Here is a 27,617-nt window from a genome sequence, read left to right on the forward strand (position 1 = left end):
ACCTCTAGAACATCCTTTATCAGGAATTTCAAACAATGGTTGCATTCTCTGCTTTCCCCCCTCTGATGTACAGGTGGTACGACCATACCAAACAATGTCCAATCCAATGAGTAAGCTGACGGTACTCAACAGTATGCACTCTCACTTTATACTGGCTGATAATGGGACCACAGGAAAATATGGTGCGGAAGTGAAACTTCGCAGACAGTTGGAAAAGCACATCTCACTCCAGAAGATAAATACAAGTAAGCAGCCTGCTTTCTACATTGTTCTATAACTGTGCACTGGGATATATCTGTTCATCATCATCAGGCCTCAGTAAAGAGTTTCATTAGGATCAGGCCACAATATTGTACAGGCAGGTTCACAATCAGAATTCTAAATGACAATCCAAAGAGCCAAGGGAAAGTTTCACCCATAGGGGCAATAGAGCAACTTTGGGGCCTGTCATGCAGTAAAGTGTTTCATCGGTGACCTACAGGAATCACCTGCATTTTTGTATTACTTTGTATTATTACAGTGATGTGACAGTTTATAATGTAGGGCGCTTCTTCTATGTACCTTTCACTTCTCTTCCTGCCTCTGATAATCTCAGCTATTGTCTTTGAAAACTCTGATAAACTAGGTTATTGTCTGAAATCTCACACTACACTAAACCAGTTAGTTTCCCAAGTGCGAGCTGTTCTTTTTGCTGCCAACGGTCTGAGCTGGCTTTTCATGATACTGCCTGCTCCAATGCCATTTTCATATTGCCAAAGGCACTGAGAGGGATTTAATGGCCAGATGTGCCTCATCAGACAAAATTATGTCACCTTTCCCACCATCACTTGCTGCTACCTCTATATTGATTTTTGTGTGTAAATTTGTCTACTGTGGTCTCAATGTAGGTGGAATCTCTGCCATTGCAGTATTTCCTCCCAATGTTAGAGAGCAGATATTGCTTGATTGGGTGAAAATGCTTTACATTTTGACATGGCACATTTGGATGATGTACAGCTGGGAGCCACTGCTAAGAGTGAATGTGACATTTCTGCACATTGCGTTCTGGCATGTACTATATTCAGTACTTTTGAAAATTGGAATGAATCCACTTACTTTGTTTCCTAGAGTATGACACTGCTGATTCGTTACTCTTTTCTCATTTCTGAATAGGCTTGGCTGAATTTACATTCCTCATATTGCACTTATTCTTGAAAGATGATAATATTACATACTGCAAGTATATATTCTATCTTAGCTTGATATGCCTGTTTTCACAGACTATTTCACAGCCAAATAAATGTATTATCAACAGACCATCTATAGAGAATTCCATGCTAAAACTAAACCAACCATGGTGCCTTTACTACTAAAGTTGTCTGGTCTTGACTACTGACCTTCAAAATGATGTGTTACGCCACTCAAATACTCTCTGTAATGCGCTTTCTGAAGTGAGACGTTCTAATCTCTGCTTACAATGCATAACATGTTAAAACATTGCTCTTGTGCTGAGAAAATATTCAAGCAAGCAAGAAAAAAACATTTGACTGGATCTCTGTCCCCTTTGAGTAGACCAGGGAAATTTATTTTTGTGTCAGAGGTGAAGGGATCATCATTTGCATTCTCAGCCACAGTGTGAGCTTCAGACCAGAGATAAGGTAATGTGAGACTGCAAACTGTAGGCACAATGGTTCTGCCGCCACTGTTGGAGCCAGGAGGCCTCTCAATGCCACTTGGTGAGAATCACAAGTTGGGAGAGTGCTATTGCATTCGCCTTCTGCCTGCAGGCTTCCCATGGGCATCTACCGGTAGTTGACTGCTGTGAGAACAGGATGCTGGGCTAGGTGGGTCTTTGGCTTGATCCAGCAGGACAGTTTCATGTTCTCATGTTCTATCCTGGTAAGGCTCAGAAAAAAGTATCTGCAGCAATCACTGCACCCCACAGGATGGGGACTAGGCTGAGTGGCTGCAGAAACTTGGCTAGGAACTACTTAGTCTTTGATGAATTGTGGCCTTTCCTGTGTTTGGGAATCTGAAAATGAGATGTGGGTGAGAGCAAGTCAGTGCATTTTTCTTATAGGACTGTAGCCGGTGTTTTCTGTTTGGTAGCACAAAGACTATTGTGCTAGTGGACAGGTGAGTTTTAATGCTGCACAACAGGAATCCAGCGCAACTGTTATGCTCGCAGAAACTCACTGTAAAACAGACTGTGCAATCTATTGTGTAACAAAGTCACCAGCAGCCTGCTTATGCCTTTTTCTGCACAACAGAGTTCTGCTGATGTATACCACTAAGTGACTTTAGCATAGTGCTGCATTGGATACATACAACCCACAGTCTCTCCCCCCCCCCCCCAATTCTCAGCTGGTTGGATACTTGTTACTTTCTCACCTAAATCTAATTAATTTTTGTCACTATGTCAAATTTGCTTGAGCATTTCCACTGAACCATTCTGGGCACACAGGAAGTAGCAGTGTGGAGCAAGAAGGTCTTATTGGGAGATCAGAAGAGCTTTGCAAGTTGCATCTAAGATGAGCTGAGTGTCAGGGTGGGTGAGAGAACAGAATCCTTAAATCTGAAATCTTGTGTAGATCATCCTGTTCCTAATAAAAAAAATACATAAACTATATAGTTTGTAATAATATCACGGTATCATATACATTCATGTTATTTTGCAAAGTGTTATTTTGAACTTATAACTAGATAATTGCTTCCAGGGACAAATTCTGTATGGTGAACTTGCTTGCTAGTCACATTTCCTTTTAATAGTGAACACTGTTCCTAAATCAGAATCATAGGCTACAGACGTTATCATTTGGCTTTCTTTAGAACCAGTGATCCAGAGACCTGACTAAATAACTTCATTGTGTCTGGGTTTTGCATCTGTTTCTGAAGTGAGCTTGGAATGAACTAATCTTGTTTAAATATAAAATCAGTAAGGGATGTTTGTTTGCTGCTGATCTTTTATCAAGTTTTTGCTTGATGATCATTGTCAGTTAAAAGTAACTGATTTTTTTTTAATTATTATTGTAAAAGCAAGGAAATTCTACAAATAAAGAAGTATCTGCATGAAAATATGAACACTATTCTGCTCTATTAGCAAATGCATTTCTTACATTTGAGGGCCTTTCTCCCCAATTTGATTTTTACATGGAGCATTTTATTCCTTTTGTATGAGTCTTTGGAGTAGGCTGCCCAGGGACTCCTGAGCTGTTTAGCTGACCTGGGTAAATTATCATTTTGCATGTGTGTGTATTGGGTGTGCACACCCATCCGCTTCATGTATTATCATATTCTGTGCAAATGGCACATGGTGATAATGTGTGACACTGTCAATGAAGATCAAAATGCTCTCAGCTGTGTCCCCTGGAATGCAGGAGATATCACCTAGCCAACAAGGTAGATCTTTCCAAATGATGTGTATTGTATTACCCCCCCCCGACTTTTGCATAGCTGAGTCAGTAGTTCCTTGGAATGCTGGCTCCCATTTTGTCTCTATAGTTTGGTGAGCAAATGGATTCCCAGTAATTCCCACTTCTGGGTCATGGCTGAGGAATCCCCTTTGAGCTTGGTTAGGAGCATGGTTAGCCCCCACAGACTGGTGCCCCCTTTTAAGTGAATGGAGAAGGCACATCACTCTACTTTGGGGGTGCTATTTTGATGAAAATGTTCTACTCTGGGGTGGCCTAAATCCTACTAGATGGGATCTCTCCATAGAATGTCATGTGACTCTTAGCAAATAGCACTCTAGCTTCTGGGGGTCTTGGCCATTTTCAGTCCCTCCTCTCACCTCCAGAATCATGGATAAGGGTCTAACAGCATCAGAAATTAATATCCCTTGTATGTTAGAAGAAAGATAACTGACATCCAGAATCGCAGAGATAACAATAGAAAAGAGGACAAATAACAAGTTTACACACTTTACTCTTATGTTTCAGGAAGCAGTGCTATTTTTTGCTTTAGTCCTTTTGTCACCCTGCATTTTTCCTTTACAAAGCAATGTTTGAATCCTGATTACACCAGAGCTGGCCTTTGATACTGAAAAACTGACTTCCTATGTATGTGTTAAATCACGTCATCAGGGATACAATATTTAAATGAGACCGAGCAGTTGCTCTTTGGCATTTAGAGCAAACTTGGCAGTGATGTGCCCAGTAATTGCAGAGATCTATGCACCAGAGTACAAAACATTCACACAAAATTATCTGATTGCAGGGTGATATAACTCCATGGCAATATTAGTGAAATGTTCTTATTTAGCCCATTATATAGTGGCAGACACATTCTCCACCCCCAGCACCAAGCAGACCTTTGATTGCTCAGCAGTTCTTAAGACCAAACTATTAATTATGTTAGTATTTATAATAGCTATATTCTTTTTTACACTTACATTGATTTCTTGCTTTGTAGAAAGAGCAAGCAAGAACTACAAAGAACTGGGAAGTGTATAGGTGTAAGTCTCTGTGGGAATAAAATTGTGGATCATAACTTTTAGTACCTAACCTAATCATCATAAATCAGAAACCAACCAGCAGCCATGCACTTTCCTGTGTGAATGCTGTTCTTTGTTCTCTGTAGAAAGCAGCTATTACATTTCTCTTTAGAACAGCTGGTGGAACACAGTAAGCCTGCTGAGAAAATAGAGAACAAATAGTACCTTCTAAATAATTTTTTTAAGCGTTGTCTTCATAAGTTTGTGATGTAAAAGGAAGATAAGGGAACAAAGTAACCTTGAAACATTTGAAACAGTTGAACTGTTGTGTGAAAAATAAAAGTACTTCCACCTGCAGCTGGTTAGTGTCAAACTATCCATCTTATTATTACTAATTGGCTAGGGCAACATCTGCCACTCAATGTTTCATAGTGATGGACCTCAAGACAGGCTATCCCATAACTAAAAAATCCTTGATGAATGTCTGTTCAATCTTTTATTGAAAAACATCCAACAACAACAAAAGCAGTTCCATAATATTCCAAGACACCACCATTTCTTGAAACCTTGCAAAATTAATATATTTGTGAGAGGAGTTGCATGCTTTTTTCATGTGAAACCGTGGTCATGTTAAATAAAGCTGCATGCTGCCATTTCATGATTGGCAAATTGTCCTGGAAATGATGGAGCATGTCTGTAATCAGGGCTATGTGAACTCCATGATTCCATAATCCATATCATAATACACATGCAGAATTTGGTACTGGGCACAGGATTCGACATCCTGAAACTTAAAACCTTTCCTTCTAAAGGTTTGTAGCTCCTAAAACACTGAAAGTGTCTGGGCACACTTAGGACCTTAGGAGTCAGAAGGCAGAAGGGCTTCAAATGCCCTGGCATAGTTGTTTTGCCTTTCCCAAGACCAGCAAAAAAACAGAATATATGAGACAACATTAAGCAGAAGAGTGCAAAGTTGGTCAAGCCACATAATTCTAGTACAGGTTGCAGAATTCAGCTTGTCAGAGTGCAGAGTTCAGGTTGCTTTCATGTAGCTCTTTTAAGTAGATACAGCCCTAATAAGCAATAAGTAGCATAAGCGCATGTTTCAGCTAGGTTTTGTTGGGAGAATTTTGTTTTCTTTCAAATGTTGCCATCCACTGAAGTCACAAAAGGAAGATTGGTTTACTTTATTAGAACTGTTTCAAATTATGGGGTCTGAATAATTTAGACTATTGCATTGAGTCAAGCAGACAGTAGAAAAGGCCAAGGTGACTACGGATTAGTCCAAAAAGTATAATCCAAAATGACCTTTTATGCTCCATATGCAACCAACTCCTCCATAGAAGTAAGTATATTGATGTAAATAATGGGCATTAGTTTGCCAAAGCCAAGTGCTTACCATCAATATATGGTATTTTGCAGTCCAGTTCAGGTAGACAATAAGCTAAGCTTATTTTTTATGATTGAGGGTTAAAGTGAACTGGAGAAGAATGTAGGGTAGGTTCAGGTTGAGTGGCAACTTCTAGCCCTGTAAAGTGTCTGCAGTACCTCTTCATGTGACTCGTGGGCTTCCCTTTGTCATCCTATGCCTGAGAATATATGAAGGGGGCTGGGAAGGCAAAGGGACGTTCAGCTGTCATCACCAGCATCTTCTCTGACCATTGCACCTTCATCAAATACATTGGATGCTCATTGACTGATGTCCTGATCTTCCTTTCACAATATCTTCAGTATTTAATGCATTTTTGTACCCTCGGGTGGTCCCTGGGTGTGTGGTGTGGATCTGAATCCAGGCAATGAACCAATAACAGACAGGCAGAGAGATTATGTGACCTATCAGCAACAGGATCATGCAGCTTTAAAGATCTTCCTCTCCAGTTGGCTAAGCTGATAAACTTCAGCTACTCAGGGAATCCCTGCTACACCCAGAACCTCACCTTGCTGTCCCACCAGAGTTACTCCTGGCATCATGAGTTCCTTTTGAAATTGGCTGTTTATGGGGTATCATTCTGATAATACATTTACAGAGCATTTTAAATACAGCAGTGCCACAGAAAATATAATGCATTTGCTGATCTGGGGGAAACATCCTTTGTCTACCATGCTGCTCTTTGATTTTAGTCATATCAACACCCCACCATAGCTCCCCTTGCTCAGAACCACTGTGATTGGGGCCCCACCTGCTCTCCCCAGCTCCTCTCTTCACAGGCACATCTTACATCCCTTAATTAAAACAAAAACAAAAAACACCAAATTTAAAAGCACATAAAAAGCAGGTAAAAACAGTTTAAAACATTTTAAACAATTAGGGCAATAAATCAGCAACAGAAACCCCTAAACAATACCCCAACCCAAGTGTCTGTTCAGCAGCCTTAGCTGTGGGAAAGGCCTGCAAGGCAGGGAGCAGTTCCCCCAGGACTCACTGCCAAGATGGTCCAAGTTTTAAACTGCCTAATTGAAATCAGCTTATTCCTGGATCTTTTGGCCCATTGCCTATAGTCCCAGACCACTTAAGTCCAACTCAAACTCCAGCAAGCAGTCAGCCAATCCTTAAAAGTAAGCTTGATTTCTAAAATAATGTTTCTGGGCCATTTCATCCCATTCTACAGAGCATCTCGGAACCTGAGCCTCTCTGAGGCATCTCCTATGAATTCCTCATTTAATGATACACAACTGCTCAGAGGTCTAGCAAAAATGGGTAGGCTTTACAGTGTCATTTATAGGATATTTTTAGCTTTAGCGTCTGCCATAGGGTTTTTCTGCAGTAACATAATAGAGGACCGTGGTTTGTCACAATGTTTGCTTCAGGGCAAAAATTGGGAATCCAGAGGATGGAGATTCCTTCCTTTCAGCATTCTGATTCATGGTAGAAACAGGCCTAGGACTGCTGTGATGTCTGCTGCCTTAGGCTGGCAACAGGGAGTAGCCAGAAAGTGTATGGCTGTCTCCCTTTTTGCATGGTGTGCAATTGTGTAACTGTGTTTAAACAGACTTCACTTCATCTGACTGTGGGAACAACTCTTCCTTTAGAAAAACAAAATGCACACAAACACACCTGCAAACTCCTTGGTGACTCCTTTGTCACTCGGAGGGCTACCCGGGGAGCCAAGCTGCCAGCTGCCCCTGGGGCAGAAGCCCTGCAAATGCTGCTGTCAACACTGCCATTAATGTGCCCTGCAGAAGTGCAAACTGAATACCTGGGAGCTGAAGCATATCAAGAAACAGGAGCCTCAGGACAAGATTTAATTGCAAATGACTTTTGGTTGGAGGAAGGGAAGCATCCTGGTCTCAGTACTATACAAATTATAAGGCTCCTAATACAATGCATGCAAAAGCACAGAAATTCACAGAGGCAAATAAGTGGAACTAAAGGTCTGAAGGGTCTGTAATGAAAGATCATGGCAAGAAAAATACTCTTTGGGAAAGAAGATTTCGCTGCATCCACAGTGACATTCTATGCTCCTCACTTCAAGCGGCACTTTGGAAATAAAAGAATATATGAATAAAGAGAAGCTATTACTATGGAATGTTTTTCTATAAGAGGCAAACATTTCAGTTCACCTTCAGAATTTCATGTTTCTGAATAATTGTCTTGCTTACATACTTCAAAAGACATGCAGCAATAAAACTGCTGGCACATTTGCAAAGCTAAGCAGACATGGGCTGCCCTAACTTTGCAGGGCCAGTACTTCTCAAGTGTCTAGAAACCAGGACTCCTGAACCAGGGGACCACCTGGGTCCTTATACCTATAGTAACTTTTACATACATTGTGCTTAATATATTCATATTTAAGATGGTGCAGATAATTTTGTTGTTCCATATGAAAACTGAGTCCCTAAATATCTAATCTCCTTAATTTAAGAAAAAAACAGTCATCAAAGTTGTAGTGAAATTCCAAATACACATTATGAAACACACAAGTCTGCTTCTGAAAGGATCATCCCCATCCAGATCTTTCCATCGTCCACTCTCTTGCAGTCGTGGTTGCCCAGTGACAGCCAAGAGAGCAGCAGGGGAAGGAGCAGGGGAAATGCATGACATCACGACACCATCTATTAATACATGTTAGAGGGGGAGATTATTTTCCCCAGAGATGCTGTATGGGGATATGGCCGAATTCCACCCTAGTGACTGTGGAGGAATTCATTTATACCATCCTTTGCAAAGTCTCCTCCTCAGCATGTAATCTGGAGTCTAATACAGATGGATAGGATGGTCACATAATGCTACTTTGTCTTAGTTGTGTAGTCCATCATTTCAGTTTGTTTCCTTTTTTTCTGTATTTTCTTTGATTTGCTGGCTTTGTTTTTGTTTTGTTTGTTTGTTTCTCTGCAGGGATTGGGCAAGGTGTCCCAGTGGTGGCTCTCATTGTGGAAGGAGGACCCAACGTAATTTCCATCGTCCTTGAATATTTACGTGACACTCCTCCAGTTCCTGTTGTAGTTTGTGATGGCAGTGGGCGGGCATCAGACATCCTGGCATTTGGTCACAAGTACTCCGAAGAAGGAGGGTGAGTCACTTGCCAGAATACTTTGTTAAGATAAATCCTTCTTTGGAATCATTTGCATTTTGATGTTGATTTATTTCAGTAACAGCAGAAGTATTAATTGGGGATAAACATTATAGCTCATTATAGCAATACCGCCCATTAACATAACCCATAATTCCATAATCACTTCAGTGAAGACGCCAATATCATGCATGCATTTATTTTCTTCTGCCTGACTGGAGGTTTAACTGTAGCTGGCAGGTTAGAACTACTGCTTTCACACAGAAAGTCATCTTTTTATATTATTTGATATAATACTTCTTGCTGACCATTCCCATAGAATACACATGTTGCTTTTGTGGTTCTGGTAACTGGGTTATTAAGGACTGCTGATATTCCTGTAGGTCAGCTACCTCCATTATTGCCCCACACTACTGCTCTGTGGAGCCAAATGCAATAAAGTATTTCTCTATTTACTAGCAAATACTGCATTTTTATACTCTTCATACTGTTCAAGGTGTTGCAATGGGATATATCCAGTTCTGTAATTAAGATGGCCAAAGGCCAAACCTTTGCTCTAGAAACACTAAAGAGATGTCCTGCAGAGTTAAACAGGACAATGTATGCTAATCCCCTGAGACCTCTGGTGACTGTGGTGCAGAAACTCCCAAGTAGGATTATTGCCAGCAAGCATTGAATGCTGTGCTTTCTGTGAACAAAAAATAGTATAATATATTGTGCACCAGTTCAGGATGTTCTCCTTCTGTTCTTCCTTACCAATCTAATAGTTTTGCTCTGTTCATTAGCCAAGTCCATCTTCATTGTCATCTCCTTCATGAAAATGCCCTCAGGTGTCCAGAATGCAGACCTACCTTTGCAGTGCTTTCATCACTAAGAAAAGCAATGACACAAAAAGCAAATGAAACCTTTGTTTGTCTAGAATGATAATAAAACAGATTCTTGAAAATGTTTTTCTCAAAGCTAGCCTTTTACTTCCCAGTTGTGCTTTTCCACTTCATTTGAACATCTCCTATAATTCCATCTATGTCCATTCAAGAAAACGTTTGCATCACTTAACACATCCTTGTAGATGTTGAATCACCTGCTTGAAAACGCTAAAGATGCCAGCCTAAAATCAAAACGCTATTTTAGCTGCAAACAGTATAAAATGCAAAAATACCGTATTTTTTGCCCTATAGGACACACTTTTCCCCCGCCAAAAATGAAGGGGAAATGTGTGTGCGTCCTATGGGGCGAATGCAGGCTTTCGCTGAAGCCTGGAGAGTGAGAGGCGTCGGTGCGCACCGACCCCTCTCGCTCTCCAGGCTTCAGGAAGCTATCCGCAAGCCTTGGGAGCCCATGGGAGTTCCCCCCGGGCTCCCAAGGCTAGTGGACAGCAGCCTGCAGCCCGAAACCTGAGGAGCGCAGCGGAGCGCGCCCCGGGCTTCGGGCAGCTCTCCGCAAGCCTTGGGAGACCGGCGCGACTTCCCGCCAGGCTCCCTAGGCTTGCGGATAGCAGCCTGTTCTGGGGGCTGGGGTCGGGGGAAGCTCGGGCTTCCCCTGCCCCAGCCCCGCACCTGGGGGGAAAATATTTTTTTTTCTTTATTTCCCCCCCCAAAAAAAAACTAGGTGCGCCCTATGGGCCGGTGCGCCCTATGGGGCGAAAAACATGGTAAGTACTGGGACAGAATGCTGTGAAAGTTTTACAAAGTATGTTATAATTCTTAATTCATTTCATTTGTGGAGTAAATGAATCCACATTGCTGCTTTAGTGCTGGCCCTTGGTGAATGTATTAACCAGGAAATATCTCTTAATTACTAAAAACAGTAAAACCACACCAAAAATAAATAATGGGCCATCATCCCCAGTCAGTCATCCCCTAAGGCACAGACAAATAAATATTTTTTATTTTATTTTATTTTAAATATTTCTGTCTGTTGACAGACAGACAGCTGCAACTCTACAGGTTCAAGGATCCTCAAGATCTCTCCAAGACAAGCCACATTTTCTAGTTGTTAGGCACTTGGCTGTCCTGAGCATGTCCTGCTCACAGCTCAGGTAGTTGCATCTCTGCTTAGAATCGATAGTACCAAGCTGTTTGTTTCAGTACCTTAATTGCCTTCTTGCAGGAAGACACAAAGGTACTAACTTAATACATGAATGAGAATGGAGCGTGGTTTCTAGGGAAATGTCTTTGAGGGGATGATTAATGAGATGGTGTTTGAGGATAAAACCAGAGCTACTTGATGGTTTGTATCTTTGTTGCTTCCACTCTGGTCCCTGCCTTGGCCCTTACCCTACCTTTAGTGCCCTATATTATCCAACCCAAATAATCACTGCCACCTACCCTATAACACCAAGGGCCAGCCGTAGCCTTTTCTCCCCCTGAACAGGCTTTTCACTCCAACTTTGCGCATATGCATGCTCATAGAATCATAGAATCATAGAGTTGGAAGAGACCACAAGGGCCATCGAGTCCAACCCCCTGCCAAGCAGGAAACACCATCAGAAAACTCATGACATATGGTTGTCAAGCCTCTGCTTAAAGACCTCCAAAGAAGGAGACTCCACCACACTCCTTGGCAGCAAATTCCACTGTCGAACAGCTCTTACTGTCAGGAAGTTCTTCCTAAAGTTTAGGTGGAATCTTCTTTCTTGTAGTTTGGAACCATTGCTCCGTGTCCGCTTCTCTGGAGCAGCAGAAAACAACCTTTCTCCCTCCTCTATGTGACATCCTTTTATATATTTGAACATGGCTATCATATCACCCCTTAACCTCCTCTTTTCCAGGCTAAACATGCCCAGCTCCCTTAGCCGTTCCTCATAAAGCATCGTTTCCAGGCCTTTGACCATTTTGGTTGCCCTCCTCTGGACACGTTCCAGTTTGTCAGTGTCCTTCTTGAACTGTGGTGCCCAGAGCTGGACACAGTACTCCAGGTGAGGTCTGACCAGAGCAGAATACAGTGGCACTATTACTCCCCTTGATCTAGATGCTATACTCCTATTGATGCAGCCCAGAATTGCATTGGCTTTTTTAGCTGCCGCATCACACTGTTGGCTCATGTCAAGTTTGTGGTCAACCAAGACTCCTAGATCCTTTTCACATGTACTGCTCTCAAGCCAGGTGTCACCCATCTTGTATTTGTGCCTCTCATTTTTTTTGCCCAAGTGCAATACTTTACATTTCTCCCTGTTAAAATTCATCTTGTTTGTTTTGGCCCAGTTCTCTAATCTGTCAAGGTCGTTTTGAAGTGTGATCCTGTCCTCTGGGGTGTTAGCCACCCCTCCCAGTTTGGTGTCATCTGCAAATTTGATCAGGATGCCCTTGAGTCCATCATCCAAGTCGTTGCTAAAGATGTTGAATAAGACCGGGCCCAAGACAGAACCCTGTGGCACCCCACTAGTCACTCTTCTCCAGGATGAAGAGGAACCATTGATGAGCACCTTTGGGTTCGGTCAGTCAGCCAGTTACAAATCCACTGAGTGGTAGCATAGTCAAGACCGCATTTTACCAGCTTCTTTACAAGAATATCATGGGGCACCTTGTCAAATGCCTTGCTGAAATCAAGGTAGGCTACATCCACTGCGTTCCCTTCATCTACCAGGCTTGTAATTCTGTCAAAAAACGAGATCAGGTTCGTCTGACATGACTTATTTTTCAGAAATCCATGCTGACTATTGGTGATCACAGCATTCCTTTCTAGGTGCTCACAGACTGTTTGCTTAATGATCTGCTCCAGAATCTTCCCTGGTATTGATGTCAGACTGACTGGGCGGTAATTATTTGGGTCCTCTCTTTTCCCCTTTTTGAAAATAGGGACAACATTTGCCCTCCTCCAGTCTGCCGGGACTTCGCCTGTTCTCCACGAATTCTCAAAGATGACTGCCAGTGGTTCTGAAATCACATCTGCCAGTTCTTTTAATACTCTTGGATGCAGTTCATCTGGCCCTGGAGACTTGAATACATCTAGACTAGCCAAGTATTCTTGTACTATCTCCTTAGTTATTCTGGGCTGTGTTTCCTCTGCTGAATCATTTGCTCCAAATTCTTAGGGTCGGGCATTGTTTTCTTTATCGGAGAAGACTGAGGCAAAGAAGGCATTGAGGAGTTCAGCCCTTTCTGTGTCCCCTGTTTGCATTTCACCATCTTCTCCTCTGAGTGACCCCACTGTTTCTTTGTTCTTCCTTTTGCTACGAACATACCCATAAAAGCCTTTTTTGTTGCTTTTAACCTCTCTAGCAAGCCTGAGTTCATTCTGTGCTTTAGCTTTTCTGACTTTGTGTCTACACGTGCTGGCTATTGGTTTGAATTCCTCTTTGGTGGTTTCCCCCCTTTTCCATTTTTTGTACACATCCTTTTTTAATCTTAACTCAGTTAAAAGTTCTTTAGATAGCCACCCTGGCTTCTTTAGGCACCTTCCATGTTTCCGTCTCATTGGTATTGCCTGAAGTTGTGCTTTTACTATCTCCCTCTTAACAAACTCCCAGCCATCATGAACTCCCTTTCCTTTTAGTATTATTGTCCATGGGAGCTCACCCAGCACTTCCCTAAGTTTTATGAAGTCGGCTTTCTTAAAGTCAAGAAATTGAGTCCTAGTATGCTTGGCTGCTCCTTTCTGCTGTATAGTAAACTTCAGTAGAGCATGATCACTCGTGCCTAATGATCCTTCCACTTCTACCCCACTAACCAGGTCATCAACATTGGTTGGCCTCTTCCTGGGATGTGAAAGCGCTTCGAAGAATACCAGGCATGTGCACAAAATACATAAGCAAAGTCAAGTGTATAACCATAACTTAAAGGGCAAAGATTCATTTCTGCAATACAAGAAATACAAGAGGACCTCTTGGTGTTGCCATTCTGCCAGCTTCTGAAAAGTCACCTATTTAGGCAGGCATTCCCCCTGAACGGAACTTCTGGTTTTATTGTTTTAACTGTTTTATTGTTTTAACTGTTTTAATTGTTATGCTTTCTGGTTATTTGCTTTATTGTATATTTTTAATTAAATATTTTTTATCTTTTATTAAAATATCTTTTAATAACAAATCCTGTGGATTTGTTATTGTGTATTTTAATTATGCATTCGTTTTATAGAAAGTAAAGGGACCCCTGACCATTAGGTCCAGTCATGACCGACTCTGGGGTTGCGGCACTCATCTCGCTATATTGGCCAAGGGAGCTTCCGGGTCATGTGGCCAGCATGACTAAGCCGCTTCTGGCGAACCAGAGCAGCGCACGGAAACGGCGTTTACCTTCCCGCCGAAGCAGTACCTATTTGTTTACTTGCACTTTGACGTGCTTTCAAACTGCTAGGTTGGCAGGAGCAGGGACTGAGCAATGGGATTTGAACTGCCAACCTTCTGATCGGCAAGCCCTAGGCTCTGTGGTTTAACCCACAGTGCCCCCCGCGCCATATTGGTATGTGTGGGTGTATCAATCACACATATGCATATATATGCACATTATGCTTTAAAAATTTGCCTACAAAGACTATGAGCATTGTATACACCCCCCACCTCCTCTCTTAAGATGGTGCATAATTGAGGGTCCTGAAAACTGTCCATGTTCTTTACACTGCTGTTTATTTACGTATCTCACTATCATGGTTGCTGAGAGAAGACTGGGAATGAACCATCAGCCAGAAGCAGGTTGCCTAGTGATCAGTATGGTAGTCAGTGGCCTCTTTTCCTCTGGCTGCCATATCCTAACCTCATGCTCCTATTCCTCTTCTGGTGATGGAGCAGGCCTACAACGGCCCCATTCTGTCTCGGGTCACTGACATTGCAGGGATTAGTCCCAGCCAATGGAGAGCCACTTGTCTTGTGCTTAGAAAGCACACGTCCAAGAATTTTCCCCCTGGGCCCTTTCCTTTGGAGAAAACCCAAATTGCTGTTTGCTATGATTGAGCACAAAAGAGCAGTTTTCCCTGGGGGAAGCAGTGGAACCAGAGGAAGTGTGGATAAGCCACATATGTGCGTCCATGCACCTGAGTGTATACACGCATGCAAGTGTTTGAGAGAAGAGAGATGTGAATCCACAACTGAGCATTTTCAACTGGCTTTGTAATCAATTTCAGTGTTTCATGCCTGATCAGAGGGATTTCCCACACACCTAATTTTCCATGAATATTATCAATGGGTCTTCCAAGCATGTCCGTTTTAACCATTAGACACACTTCACTTCTCTGAAATCTCCATGCCTTTCTTCCCATTCATTGCTGTGTGTCATTCCAGTCCTTGTCAGAGATCATAGCTCTTTGAAGGACCTGAATCTTGGATGTGGAATAATGGCACACAACATTAAAAAATAATAATGTGAATATGCATAACTTCGAGCAATTTGGTTCCATTGACACAAAGTTTTAAATGTCATGAAAGGAAGAGCTCTGTGAGGATACACTGTTTAATTTCACAAATGTGTCTTCACTGCTTTCTGCTAATCCTGTTGCAATATTTCCTTTTGCACACATGATGGTACCAAAGGGACAAAGGAAACCCATAGTTATATAGTTATTTTCAGAGCATCCAATTCTACCTCTGAGGCTTTCTAAAGAAAAGTTCATGTGGTGACTTTAAAGGATTGCTCTGGAGGTGCAAATAAATAGCAGCAGGATGGAGAGACAAGGGGAAAGCATATGAAATAGTGTTGTGTTTTTTTATATTTCCAAACCTCATCAGGAAAAACCACTGTGAATAGAATCACAGAACTGGGAGTTGCTACTGCTTTTCTCAGACAAAAAAAGAAAAAGAAAAAGCTGAAGTCATCTGGTGACAACTGACTAAATGATTTAGAATTGGCTGTGGACCAGATCCTGCAACTCATCTGTTCATTACAGTGTAGCAGGCTTCACAGCCGAAAGATGGCAATGCAATTTAGTGCTGTGTACATTATCCTCTTTGATGCAGGGCATCAGTTCAAAAGAGATTTCCATGTAAGAAAGAAGGATGCCAAAGTCCTGTCATTTGTCTACTGAATCTGCCAGAGCAAATAAAAGAGCCATTCTACTGGGATTTTTGTTTTCTAGTGTGTTTGGCGTAGAACTAGATTGCCAAATGAAATAATGAACTCATCCAGCCACTGGTCCTGCAAATATTTTTTCTTGTGTTAAAAAGTGATGTTATTGAAAGAAACTACTTCTAAGCTCTTATTTGCCTTTTGAGTTACAGCTGGGATCACTGACCTAAGCATTTAGCAAAGACCATTTTGCACATTCCCCTCCAGATTCAGTGTTTCAGGGGTTCCAAAATGCTTAATTGCCATGAGGCTTTTTGTAACTCCAAAGTGCTTTAATTTCATATGTAGGAGAACTGAAGAGGTTCCTGACTGGAGGTCAGTTCCCCCACGTGCTCTTGTTTGTACTTCCGTTATGCACCTCCAGTTCAACTATATCCTGTTGCAGCAGCTGACACAGAAACTTCACAGTCCTGGAACTAATATGGCCCCAAATCCACCCTGTTCACTAATTCTTGGTTGCTTTCACCCAAGCAACACTCTTGCTAACACAGATATTATATTGATAGATAGATATATAGATATAGATGATTGTTGGGAGAAGATTGAATTTGGATGAAGGATCAGTATCATTCCATGCTTTCCTTCTCGTTCAGACTTGTCTCACAACAAGCATTACTGTAGCTTTCCTTTGGCTTGACTAGTGCACAGAGAGCAATTTCCCAAAGTTCTCAGATTTAATCCCTGGCATTTTCAGGCAGGGTTGGTAGAGACCCCTGTCTGAAACCTTGGAGAGCCACTGCGTGTAGATAACACTGACCTAGTTAGCCAGTAGTTGGACTTCACCCTCATTTTTGTATGTCACCCTCATTTTTGTATTGTCACCCTCATTTTTGTATTGTAGGCTACATTCTGGCCACAGAAAAGTCAGTGATATCTAGACATATCTCTCTGTCCAGGCAAGCAAGAGGCATTAGTAAAGTCCCAGAATGTGCCCCAACCAGGCAAAAGCACTCAGTGGGTGTGTGGAACTGTGTTGGTGAAGGGGAAGCCTGCAAAGAGTCCCAGAAATCAGATACTTCAAAATATATGAAAAGTGCACAGAACAAAAAAAGTAGAAGCATCATAGGCTTTTTCCTTTGAAGCATCACTGACCCAGTGGCAGAGCTTCCTGTGGGGCTGGCGTGCATCCTGGGGGCATGGTACACCCACCGGGATTGCGCTGCTGGAGGCAGTGTGCTCCCCCCACACTCCTCTTCCTCCGCCACTGCACTGACCAATGGGAAAAGTCTGCCAGAGGCTGCAATCAAGGGGGGGGGGCAGCCAAAGCCAAAAGTGGCAAAAGTTTGCAGTTTTGAAGAATTGTCTGGGTGTCTTTCTCTGCACCACCCCTCCCTTAGAAAAACACCCCCAAAACACTCTCACAAATATACAAAGCAGAAGAGGCCGCTTTCCCCAGAAGATCAGTCCAGAAAGCAAGAGTGAGACTGCCGTGTCTAGAGAGCCAGATAATGTAGCTGTCCCCGTGAAACAGCCAAGGGGTGCATGTTCCCCCATCTATTCCTATGGATGAATTTTTAATTAATATATTTTTTAAAAATGCTTGCAAACTGATATGGAAATAAGCCAGTGTGGTGTAGTGGTTAGAAAGTCAGACTAAGATCTGGAAGACCAGGGTTCAGATCCCCACTCGACCATGAAACTCACTGGGTGACCTTGGGCCAGTCGCTGCCTCTCAACCTAACCTACCTCACAAGGTCGTTGTGGAGATTATTGAGCCTATTGGAGGAAAATGTGAAATATAAATGCTATAAAATATAAATTCAATAAACAAATAAAAGAAGCTTAGAGAAACCAAAATTGATAGATTCACCCATCCCTGTTTGGAATCTTGGGTATTTTAGTCTGGCTAGAATGAATTAAAGTCAGTCCCTCTGTCTCTGTTGTCTCTCTCTCACACCCACACTTTTGTTCTCAGTTATGACATGTATTTCAAGAAACAAAACAAACAGTGGCGGTGGGGGGCAGCAATGAGAAATGTGGCATCTAGGTTGGCCCTGAGAGAAATACCTATAGAGATATACTTAACAAAGAGCCATTATTGAAAAGGCTACCCTTGATAGCAAACATGGTTGTGTGTGAAATACAAAGATATATTTCTATTTGGTCTATATGCATGCACACCACCTGACCTCTGCAGACAGTTAATGTGAGTTAAGTAAGAGGCCAATCTAGCCAACTTGCATCGTTGGGGCAGGGGAGGAAGGTCAGGGGAAAGGCTGCCAAACTATACTGCAGGATCCATACCAGTAACAGTAATTGTAGCATGAGGGTGGTTCACATGAAGATCCGCAGTGAAAGGAAAATGTTTAAAAGTCATCACAAAAGTAGTATGGCTACACAAATATTTCTAAGCAGTAGGTATTGGTTTTTTCCATTGGTATAGTCTTTCTACTGCTTTTGTACACATTATCATTTTAATGCTGCAAAGGTATATGTATTGAATAGCATAATAAGTGAAATAAGGGTACATTCTCACTTTTAGCCAATATGCAGTGTAAATGCACTTTTTTGATGGACTTTTAATGTTATATCCTCAGTGTGCTGTTGTAGCATTATATAATTAGAATGGCCACCTACACATCGGCCAAAAAAGGTGAAATCCATCACCCAAAAAAGAAAGAACAAACATGGATACTTTTTTGCAGTTAATGAAATTTTTAAAAGCTCAGTCACTGATTTTTGCCTAAATGCTTCCATACCACTAACATGGATGACATGGGGGGTGTTACATTTTTGTTGTGTTTCAAACAAGTAGATTGCAAAACCCCTTAAATGGATTGCTCCTAAAATTTGGAGGAGCATAATCAGATTTCAGTATGTTGATCTTTGACCTAAATTACTTGAACTTGCACAAAGTGTGCTTCATTATTGTTTAATGGCACAATGTAAAAGGGCAAAAGAGAAATGGAGATGGAAGGGGAAGCACCAGCGGATGAGGCTCCGTGGGTCTCCTCCTTGCCTGGAAGTTCTTTCTGGGAGGCAGGGGGTGCAGCCTCTTAGCTGACAGCAGAGACCAGTTTGTGCTTTAGTTATGTACACTTTGTTTTATAAAAGAACAGAAGGCTTCCCCTCAATCTGTTCCTGCTTACAATTATTTCTGCTTCAATGAACCACCAAGAAATTGCACTTGAAAATGCTAAGTCTTGCCAGTGGCCTAGAAGCGTCACAATATAAACTGAGTTTATTTCATGAAGGCAAAAAGCCAAGTGGCAGGTCACATAGCAAATTATGCAAATGGCCTGCCTGCAAAAGAGCAGCCCATCTCTGCCTCTAACCAGTATGATTTTACCTAGAGCATTCTCTAGTTTGTTTAAAGGATACCCCCCCCCCGGGGGGGGGTAAAATTTCTAAAACCTAGGTATCAGGTTAAAGAAACTTGGTGATATAAATACTACTTTGAAGAATTCTGCACCACATGTTTGGGGGACATGCTCCATCACTGGGATATTGCCTGGTTTCAAAATATGTGCCCCCCCCCTCTTTCTCTCTCTCACACACACACACGGAGAGAGAGAGAGAGACTCTTACATAATTCCAGGCAGGTGGTTAATTGCTTCATATTTCTCACTTTCCAGACATGATGGAGGTTCTGGGGCAGTGTTACAGTGTCATTTTTCCTTGGAGAAAGGGCACTGGAGACTTACAATTTATAATATCTGGTTTTATAAAAGGCCTCAGGTTGTGCTGAAGATCGATGGCATGAATGTGACATCAGGATGTTCGGAGGAGCCAGGAGCAGAGCCAAACACGGTGGCATAACGACTTCCATGTTGGTGGCTCGTGCTCGGCCTCCTCTTCCTCCTGCTGCCGCCACCAGTCGGGAGGGGGGTGCTTTGCCCATCTTTCCCTTATGTGGCAGGAGCAGGAGGAGCTGCTGGCCAGGGAATCCATGCCATGCTTGCTTCCGTGCTCAGCCTCCTCCACCTCCCGATCATTTGGAACATTAGGGGCCACCCCCCCAAAAAATAATAATATTGGGGGCCCCAAAAGGGCTGAGCCCCTAGGAGTTGGCACCCCTGATTTCTATCGAGGATTCATCCACACTTCTGCTTGTCCCGCCCCTAGAAAGCTGAGGTCTGAGCGGTTTTCCGCTTGACCAGAGCTTTCTAGGCCTGGACTGGGCCATTTTCCCCTGGCGCCGCTCTTTTCTCAGGGAAAACCCACTCTTTAGCTTTCAGTTGGAACAAAGAGCAGTCTGTGGAACACCCCATCACCGTTTGCTCCAAAAGCTAACAGTGCTTTTCCTGGGCAGAACAAGAGGAGGTGTGGAGAAGCCCGCAGGCTCAGTGAGCCGGAAGTTGGGCAATGCCAGTTGCAAAGCAGCTTCAGGCCCAACTTCAGTGGGGCTTGAAAGTTCTTCAGCTACCAAACCTATCTTTTCCTTATCATACCAAATTGAAAGCTGCTACGTACCTGTGCTGTTCTGCCCAGTTGTGGGGCCTTTAAACCCAGTCAGGATTCAGCTATTTGGATGACAGGTCTGCCAGCATGGCGCTACCCAGCATGCTCCCTGCCACCTCTGGCAATGGAGTGGCACAATTCCTTCTTTTTATTGACCACTCTGCATTCCCACTCCATGGCACGTGAAACGTTTTCTTTTTTAACTTGAAAATATAGCATGCTACCTTTTTAAGGTTCCCTTTGCACATATCACCTAATTTGGTAAAATTAGTCCAATCTAGTTTATTCAATTAACTACACCTGTGATTTCTATGAAACTAGGCAGAGTGGCTGCAATAGAAATTAAGAAACCAGCATAGGCTTTTCCTCTGCTGATTGCCGACCCAAAATAAGGACATGGGTCCGACAAATCTGTTCTTAGCTCATGAATGTCTGCTGATTTAACCCCTCTGCAAAAGGCTACACTCAGCAAGAAATGGAGGCGTGCTATTCACATGGTGAACAACTACAGTTTTACTGCAGGTAAAATAGCTGTACTTTTCATCACTTTAAGCCCATGGTTTTAAAGTTGCTTACCTTTAGGGTCCACATCAATTGTCTGCTGAGAAACAGCTGAATTTGCAGGAGGACCCTGGCCAGGTCAGATAGAGCCTAGGTAACTCGCTGTGAAAATTGATAATGTGTCCTAGAACGACCCTGACTCTCCCTCTTGGCTGTGTATTTCAAGGCAGGTTTGGTAATACAGGTAGACAAGCTTTCTTCCAGGGAACCTGGCCTGCCATTATTCATCTTTTCATCAAAAGATGCCTTTTAAGGAACCCCAGTTCTCCTAGGAACACAGTTTGAAAATATTGGTGTAAGCTGTTTGTTGGCTACATATGACTCTCTTTGACATTTGCAAGACAGGTGAAACAAAATATTAATCAGTATTAATTTGTATCTGAAGAAAGTAGTTAGTGGAAGGCTAAAGAATGGTCCCCCTTTTCTTTTATTTTTTAAAAGAAAGGGGCTGAATAGTTTATTGCAGAACTATCAAATTCCACCCTTCACTTGCTGCTTTCCCATTTGGGAAGGGTGAGGGGACAGGAAGGCCGTCTCTTCCCCCACCCCAGGAGCTTGGTGTTGGGAGATTTTGGTTGGGAGAATGACTAGGAGATTGAATCATAGAATCATAGAATCATAGAGTTGGAAGAGACCACAAGGGCCATCGAGTCCAACCCCCTGCCAAGCAGGAAACACCATCAGAGCACTCCTGACATATGGTTGTCAAGCCTCTGCTTAAAGACCTCCAAAGAAGGTCACAGATCTCCCAGCATCAGTCCTTAGACTCTTGTTCTCATTCCTCTAATATTTGTCAGCAATTATGCTCATTTTTTCAATCATTTTAATGATGCCCCAGCTGTAAAGAGTTTGACTCTGGTTATATTTGGAGGAATCTCTTTAGGCGATGGCAATTGTAAACAACACAAATGGAGGGATGATTAGAATGATGAATCCTTCACCTGTAGGCCCAAAGAGTGCCCTGTTGGGTCAGGCAAAAGGCCTACCTTGAGCAGCCTTCTCCTGCCAACAACAGCTGGCCTAGAACATCTCTAAAGTCACACACAGCAGAACATGGCCATGAAAGTGGGGGACCGGGTACGACCAGTGGGTCAGACTCTTATTCTGCCCACTCCCCACAGCCAAGTGTCACAAGCAGGTGGAGCTGCCCACCTGCCATTTGCCCAGGGCCACAATGCCATCAGAAATCAAGCCATGTTACCAGTGAATTCCTGCTTGCAGAGGTTGGACTAGGTGATCCTTTTGGTTCCTTCCAACTCTATGATTCTAGGCGCAGCTTTTGGCAATGTAGAAAACAATTTCTGAACAGCTTCAGTGGATCCTATTCCCTATGTGATTTCATTTGCTTTTACTACAGAATGTGATGCATTTAAGAAGATGAGAATGAATGAGATTTTAAATGAGAAAACAGCTACCAAAGTATGACAGCTTTTACACTTCAAGGGATACATTTTTCTGAATTGTTAAATCCAACAGAAGTTCATCATGTATTAAGACCGGCAGTGCTGCTTCCAAGTAAGCAAATGAATAGTATTGGTGACTGACCATTTCACGGTTAGGAAATCTGGAACAAGAACTAATATTCATAGAGTATTTTGTTCTGGTGGCAAACTTCTGTGAAGCAAAGCCACCCACCCTAAATGGGGATAAGTGATTCCCTTAACAATATTTTTAAATTCCCCCATGCCAGGCTTCTCTAAATATTTGGAGGGCTAAAATGTGAAAAATGGGCGGCATTTATTTTATGTCCCTCTAGCCCAGCCTTAGCCAGCCTTGGATCTTCAGGTCTTGTTACTGCAAATTATAGCTACTATTATCGGTTTTGTTGTTTAAAATGTACCGTATTTTTTGCACCATAACACTCACTTTTTTCCTCCTAGAAAGTAAGGGGAAATGTCTGTGCGTGTTATGGAGGGAATGCCTATGGGTGGCATGCCTACGGATTTTCCTCCTCTAAAAACTACGTACGTGTTATGGTCGGGTGCGTGTTATAGAGCGAAAAATACGGTATATGGCCCACCCTTTATCAATATGAATACTGTTAAAAACTGTGTGTTACCAAGATACAGTAGGTATCATAGCGGCTAGGTCATCTCTCTCTTTAAGCTAGCACATGGTGGTTTTGGTCATGATCACTGCCTCTGAATCTGAAATCAGCATCCCCATAAAGCTCGTCTGCGGAAGGAAGCATGAAGTGCTCCAAAATCTCCTGGTAGACAGCTGCGTTGACCCTGAACTTAATGAAACGCAGTGTACCAACACCAGCTGATGACATGGCTCCCCAAATCAACACGGACTGTGGAAACTTCACACTGGACTTCAAGCATCTGGCATTGTGTGCCTCCCCATTCTTCCTCCAGACTCTGGGTCCTTGGTTTCCAAATGAGATGCAAAAGTTGCTCTCATCAGAAAAGAGGACTTGGGACCACTGAGCGACAAACCAGTTTGTTTGTTTTTTCTTTAGCCTAGGCAAGATTCTTCTGACGTTGTTTCTTGTTCAGGAGTGGCTTGACAAGAGGAATACAACATTTGAAGCCCATCTCCAGGATCCTTCTGTGTGTGGTGGCTCTTGATGCACTAACTCCAGCCTCAGTCCACTCCTTGTGAAAGTCCCCAACACATTTGAATGGTCTTTTCCTGACAATCCTCTCCAGGCTGTGGTCATCCCTGCTGCTTGTGCACCTTTGTCTTCCACACTTTCCCCTTCTGCATAACTTTCCATTAATGTGCTTTGATACAGCACTTTGGGAACATCCAACTTCTTCTGCAATTACCTTTTGAGGCTTTCCCTCCTTATGGAGGGTCTCAATGATGGCTTTCTGCACAACTGTCAGGTCAGCAGCCTTCCCCATGATTGTGCTTCCTACTGAACCCATTGCAGGTGTTATGGATTGAATAGCTACTGCACCTTTTCACAATATTCTAATTTTCTGAGATTGTTAATTTGGGGTTTTTATCAGCTGTACCCCATAATCATCACAATTATAACAAATAAAGGCTTGACATATCTCGCTTTGCATGTCATGGGTCTATCTCATATATTAGTTTCACCTTTTAAGTTGAATTACTGAAATAAATGAACTTTTCCACGAGTTTCACCTGTATAGATGGTATTTGACCCCTGTAAAATTAGCAAAGATTTACCACAACAGTGATAATTTATGTTGGAAATGTAAAGAAAAAGAGGGTACTTTTTATCATATGTGGTGGACCTGTCCCAGGGTGAAAGACTTCTGGGAGAAGATTTATAATGAATTGGAAAAAATGTTGAAATATACATTTAGTAAGAAACCAGAGGCCTTTCTTCTTGGAATAACAGGTTTGGAATTGCCCAAGAAAGATGTTAAATTGTTTTCGTATGCCACAACTGCAGCAAGAATTTTGTTAGCGAAGAATTGGAAAACACAAAAAGTACCAACAGTGGAAGATTGGCAGATGAAGATGATGGACTTTTCGGAGCTAGCTGACCTGACTGGAAGAGTCCGAGACCAGAAGGAGGAGGAGTACCAGGAAGAATGGACAAAATTCAAAGACTATTTAGCTAAATATGTCAAGATAACCTAACTGGAAAAGCTTGCAAATATGAGATAGTCTTAGGATTTAAATATGTAAGGATAGGAATTAAGATGTTTAAAGCTAGATTAGAAAGATTGAAAGATGTTAAGTGATCAAGTTAAATTTTTTTCGAGAAGATAGATTTTGTTAAAATGATATACAATGAAATTCAACCAGGGGGATTTGAGGAAGTCACTTAACAATGTTATTAAGATTGGTTTAATTACAATTAGGATGTATGTTTGTTTGTTTGTCTGTCTAAATTTTTTTTGGAAAATTAATTAAAAAAATTGGGGGGGGGGAATAATCTGTAGGAGCATCACTTCCAAGATGAGTAGACCTGGTCATTAAGATCTGCATGGCAGGCTTTACTAAGTTTCACTGTATAGAGGGACTATGGATGTGGACTATGGAACTCCTTTCCACTGGCTTTTTTACTTTTGATATTTAGGCCCCAATTGAAGAAGATACACTTGTTTACCCAAGCAGTTGGAGGGCAAATATATTTTAGTGTTCTCAGCATTGTTGATCTTCAGATGGTTCATAGTTATTTGAAATGTGATGCTTTGATTTTTGTTACCTTGAGATTAGTTTAGTGGAAGGGTGGTATAAAAATAGAATATTTTATTATTGATAACAATAATAGGAATCACCACCTCCCATTGTTAACATTTTTATATTGCTTGGATTAAGCCAGCCTTTCTCAACCTGTTGGTCCCCAGATGTTATTGAACTACAACTCCCATCACCCCTAGCTAGCAAGGCCAGAGCTCAGGGATGATGGGAGTTGTAGTCCAACAACATCTGGGGACCACAGGTTGAGAACCACTGTAATAAGCATTATTCTACTCACCCTCATTTAGTTTGACACTGAGCTCATGGATCCATTCACTGCCTCCTCTAAAGCTAAGTGTCATCTGCATACTAATAATGCATCACTGCAATGGTTGAGACTACAATGTATGGTCTACACCAGGCTTCCTCAACCTCGGCCGTCCAGATGTTTTGAGACTACAATTCCCATCATCCCTGAACCACTGGTCCTGCTAGCTAGGGATCATGGGAATTGTAGGCCAAAAACATCTGGAGTGCCAAGTTTGAGGAAGCATGGTCTATACAATCCAGTAGTGCTAGATCAGCAGTTCTCAACCTGTGGGTCCCCAGATGTTGCTGGTCTACAACTCCCATCATCCCTGAGCTCTGGCCTTGCTAGCTAGGGGTGATGGGAGTTGTAGTTCAACAACATCTGGGGACCCACAGGTTGAGAAAGGCTGTGCTAGATGATATTGCTGGAGAGAGAGAAAAACAAGTGTGCAACCTGCGCCAACCTGGTGTTTTTGCCCGCAACTGCTATCAGCCAGTATAGCAGATGGTCAGGAATAATAGGAGTTGAGTTGTAGTTCAAAACATCTGGAGGAAACCAGATTGAGGAGGGCTAGATTGGGGATATCTGGGGAGCGTTGTAACCAGTTTTGCATGGATACTTAACCACAGTCCTGCTTGTAGGGCCAGATGGCTGCTTTTCTCCATTACATGGTGGTTTTTTTCCAGTCTCTAAGAGTAGGATCCACATAGAGCTGGGGTGGCAAAAGTCAGTACAAGATAGCATTGGACCCCAGCTTGTCAATTGCAGCCTAAATTCATTAAGAAATCCCTGGTAAGCGATATGCTTCCAAGCCATTTTGCCAGGTGATAATGTGGAAATTGATACCATGATTCTGAAGCAACAGAGACTTGTTGTCCAAAAGGCAGGCCTTTCTTCAAACACAGCAATTCTTTTCAAATTTTTGTTTCTTGGCAGTTTCTGAATGGACTAGCTTGTCATAATCTTGCATATGTGTGGTTACCCTCTGAACTTCCCCTCCAGGACTTCATGCAGGGCATGATTCTGCAAGTGTGGAAAACTGCAGTGTGTGGCATTAGGGCTAACATGTCACAGTTTTCTTTATTGTTCTTTTTAAAGCAAATTCTAGTTGTTACAGCTTGAAAGAAGGTTGGCAATATCTGATGAAATCTCAGAAGTGAGAGGGATTTCTGACAAATACTTTCAGTGGTCATAGGCAAGGCTCAGCTTCTCTCTGCTTCTCAAGATTAGAACAATTAGCAGACTAATTTGTGCAAAGTAATAAACATTGCAAAATAACCTGCAGAAATAAATTATGGGGATTTGCTTAATTTTTCTATTAAACACAGGTTTCAGTGTTTTCAATGCAGTATCTGTGTTTTCCTTCTCTCAGAAATTGCTTTTTAAAGAGAGATTGCCCAAAGCACTGCTTATTGGTCAACATTTTGGTTCCAGGATTTTCAATGCCCCCTTTTGAATTTCAGACTTATCAATGAATCTCTGAGGGACCAATTGCTTGTCACCATTCAGAAGACCTTCACCTATACCCGGACCCAGGCCCAGCATCTCTTCATAATCCTCATGGAATGCATGAAGAAGAAGGAACTGGTATGGAAGCACATTCTCTAGGCATGAAACACAGAAGCCCAATTTCATACCGGCTTGGTGCATAAATAAGGTTCAATCTCAGTTTGGAGATTGGGGGACCTGTAGTGGTATGCAGTCCATCTTTCTAACTTCCATGGCTCAAACCATAGTTTGTGTTAGATTTGCATTACCCAACCTCTGGCTTCTCTAAGGCTCGCCTGGAATATCTCAAAGCCATGAGCTGAAACCATGCTTAGGAGGGCAATTGCACACTGCAATTTGGGGCATTCCTGGTTAGCCTTATCCATAGTTAGTGACATGTTTACCTGACGTTTAACCTCCTTGGAAGGGAGAAGGAATTCATGCACAAGAGAGAGAATCTAAAATTAGGGTTGCTATGTTTGGAAGAGCAAAAAAGAGGACACACACACACACACACACGGCTCAGCTGGGGATGGGGAGCCTGCTGCTTCCCAGCCGAGCTGTGCAAAGAGGCCCCAATGCTCCTGCATGCAAGTGGGGGGAACACCAGGGCTGACTCAGCTGAGGATCGGGAGCCCCTTGAGCATGCACATGCCCAAACGTAAAAACAACAGCAACCCAGACATTTTTTGTAAATTGTAAAAATCGGCCTGGCCGGAGATGTTGGCCATGGAAAAGAGGACATGTCAAGGAAATCTTGGATGTATGGCAACCCTACTAAAATGCACTTTCCCAATCTCCAGCACATGGTTTGGAGACTGGTTATGTTACAT

The 27,617-nt window shown here is 42.4% G+C and overlaps 1 protein-coding gene across 17 annotated transcripts in view; it reads left to right on the plus strand.

Moving 5' to 3' along the window:
- TRPM3 (transient receptor potential cation channel subfamily M member 3) overlaps window positions 1-27,617 on the plus strand; it is a 418,048-nt gene that overhangs the window by 283,282 nt on the left and 107,149 nt on the right. For 14 of the 17 annotated variants that reach the window (XM_083576479.1, XM_083576463.1, XM_083576474.1 and 11 more), the window contains exons 6-8: window positions 74-245; window positions 8,748-8,922; window positions 26,760-26,883. In XM_083576479.1, the coding sequence (XP_083432605.1) occupies window positions 74-245; window positions 8,748-8,922; window positions 26,760-26,883 (471 nt within the window). Of the gene's footprint in view, window positions 1-73; window positions 246-8,747; window positions 10,083-10,578; window positions 11,326-13,593; window positions 13,917-26,759; window positions 26,884-27,617 lie in introns of those variants that run through there. The other 3 variants (XM_083576469.1, XM_083576471.1, XM_083576470.1) reach the window with 2 other exon arrangements.

The sequence above is a fragment of the Podarcis filfolensis genome (genome assembly GCF_964270895.1).
Source record: "Podarcis filfolensis genome assembly, chromosome: 11".
Lineage (NCBI taxonomy): Eukaryota > Metazoa > Chordata > Lepidosauria > Squamata > Lacertidae > Podarcis > Podarcis filfolensis.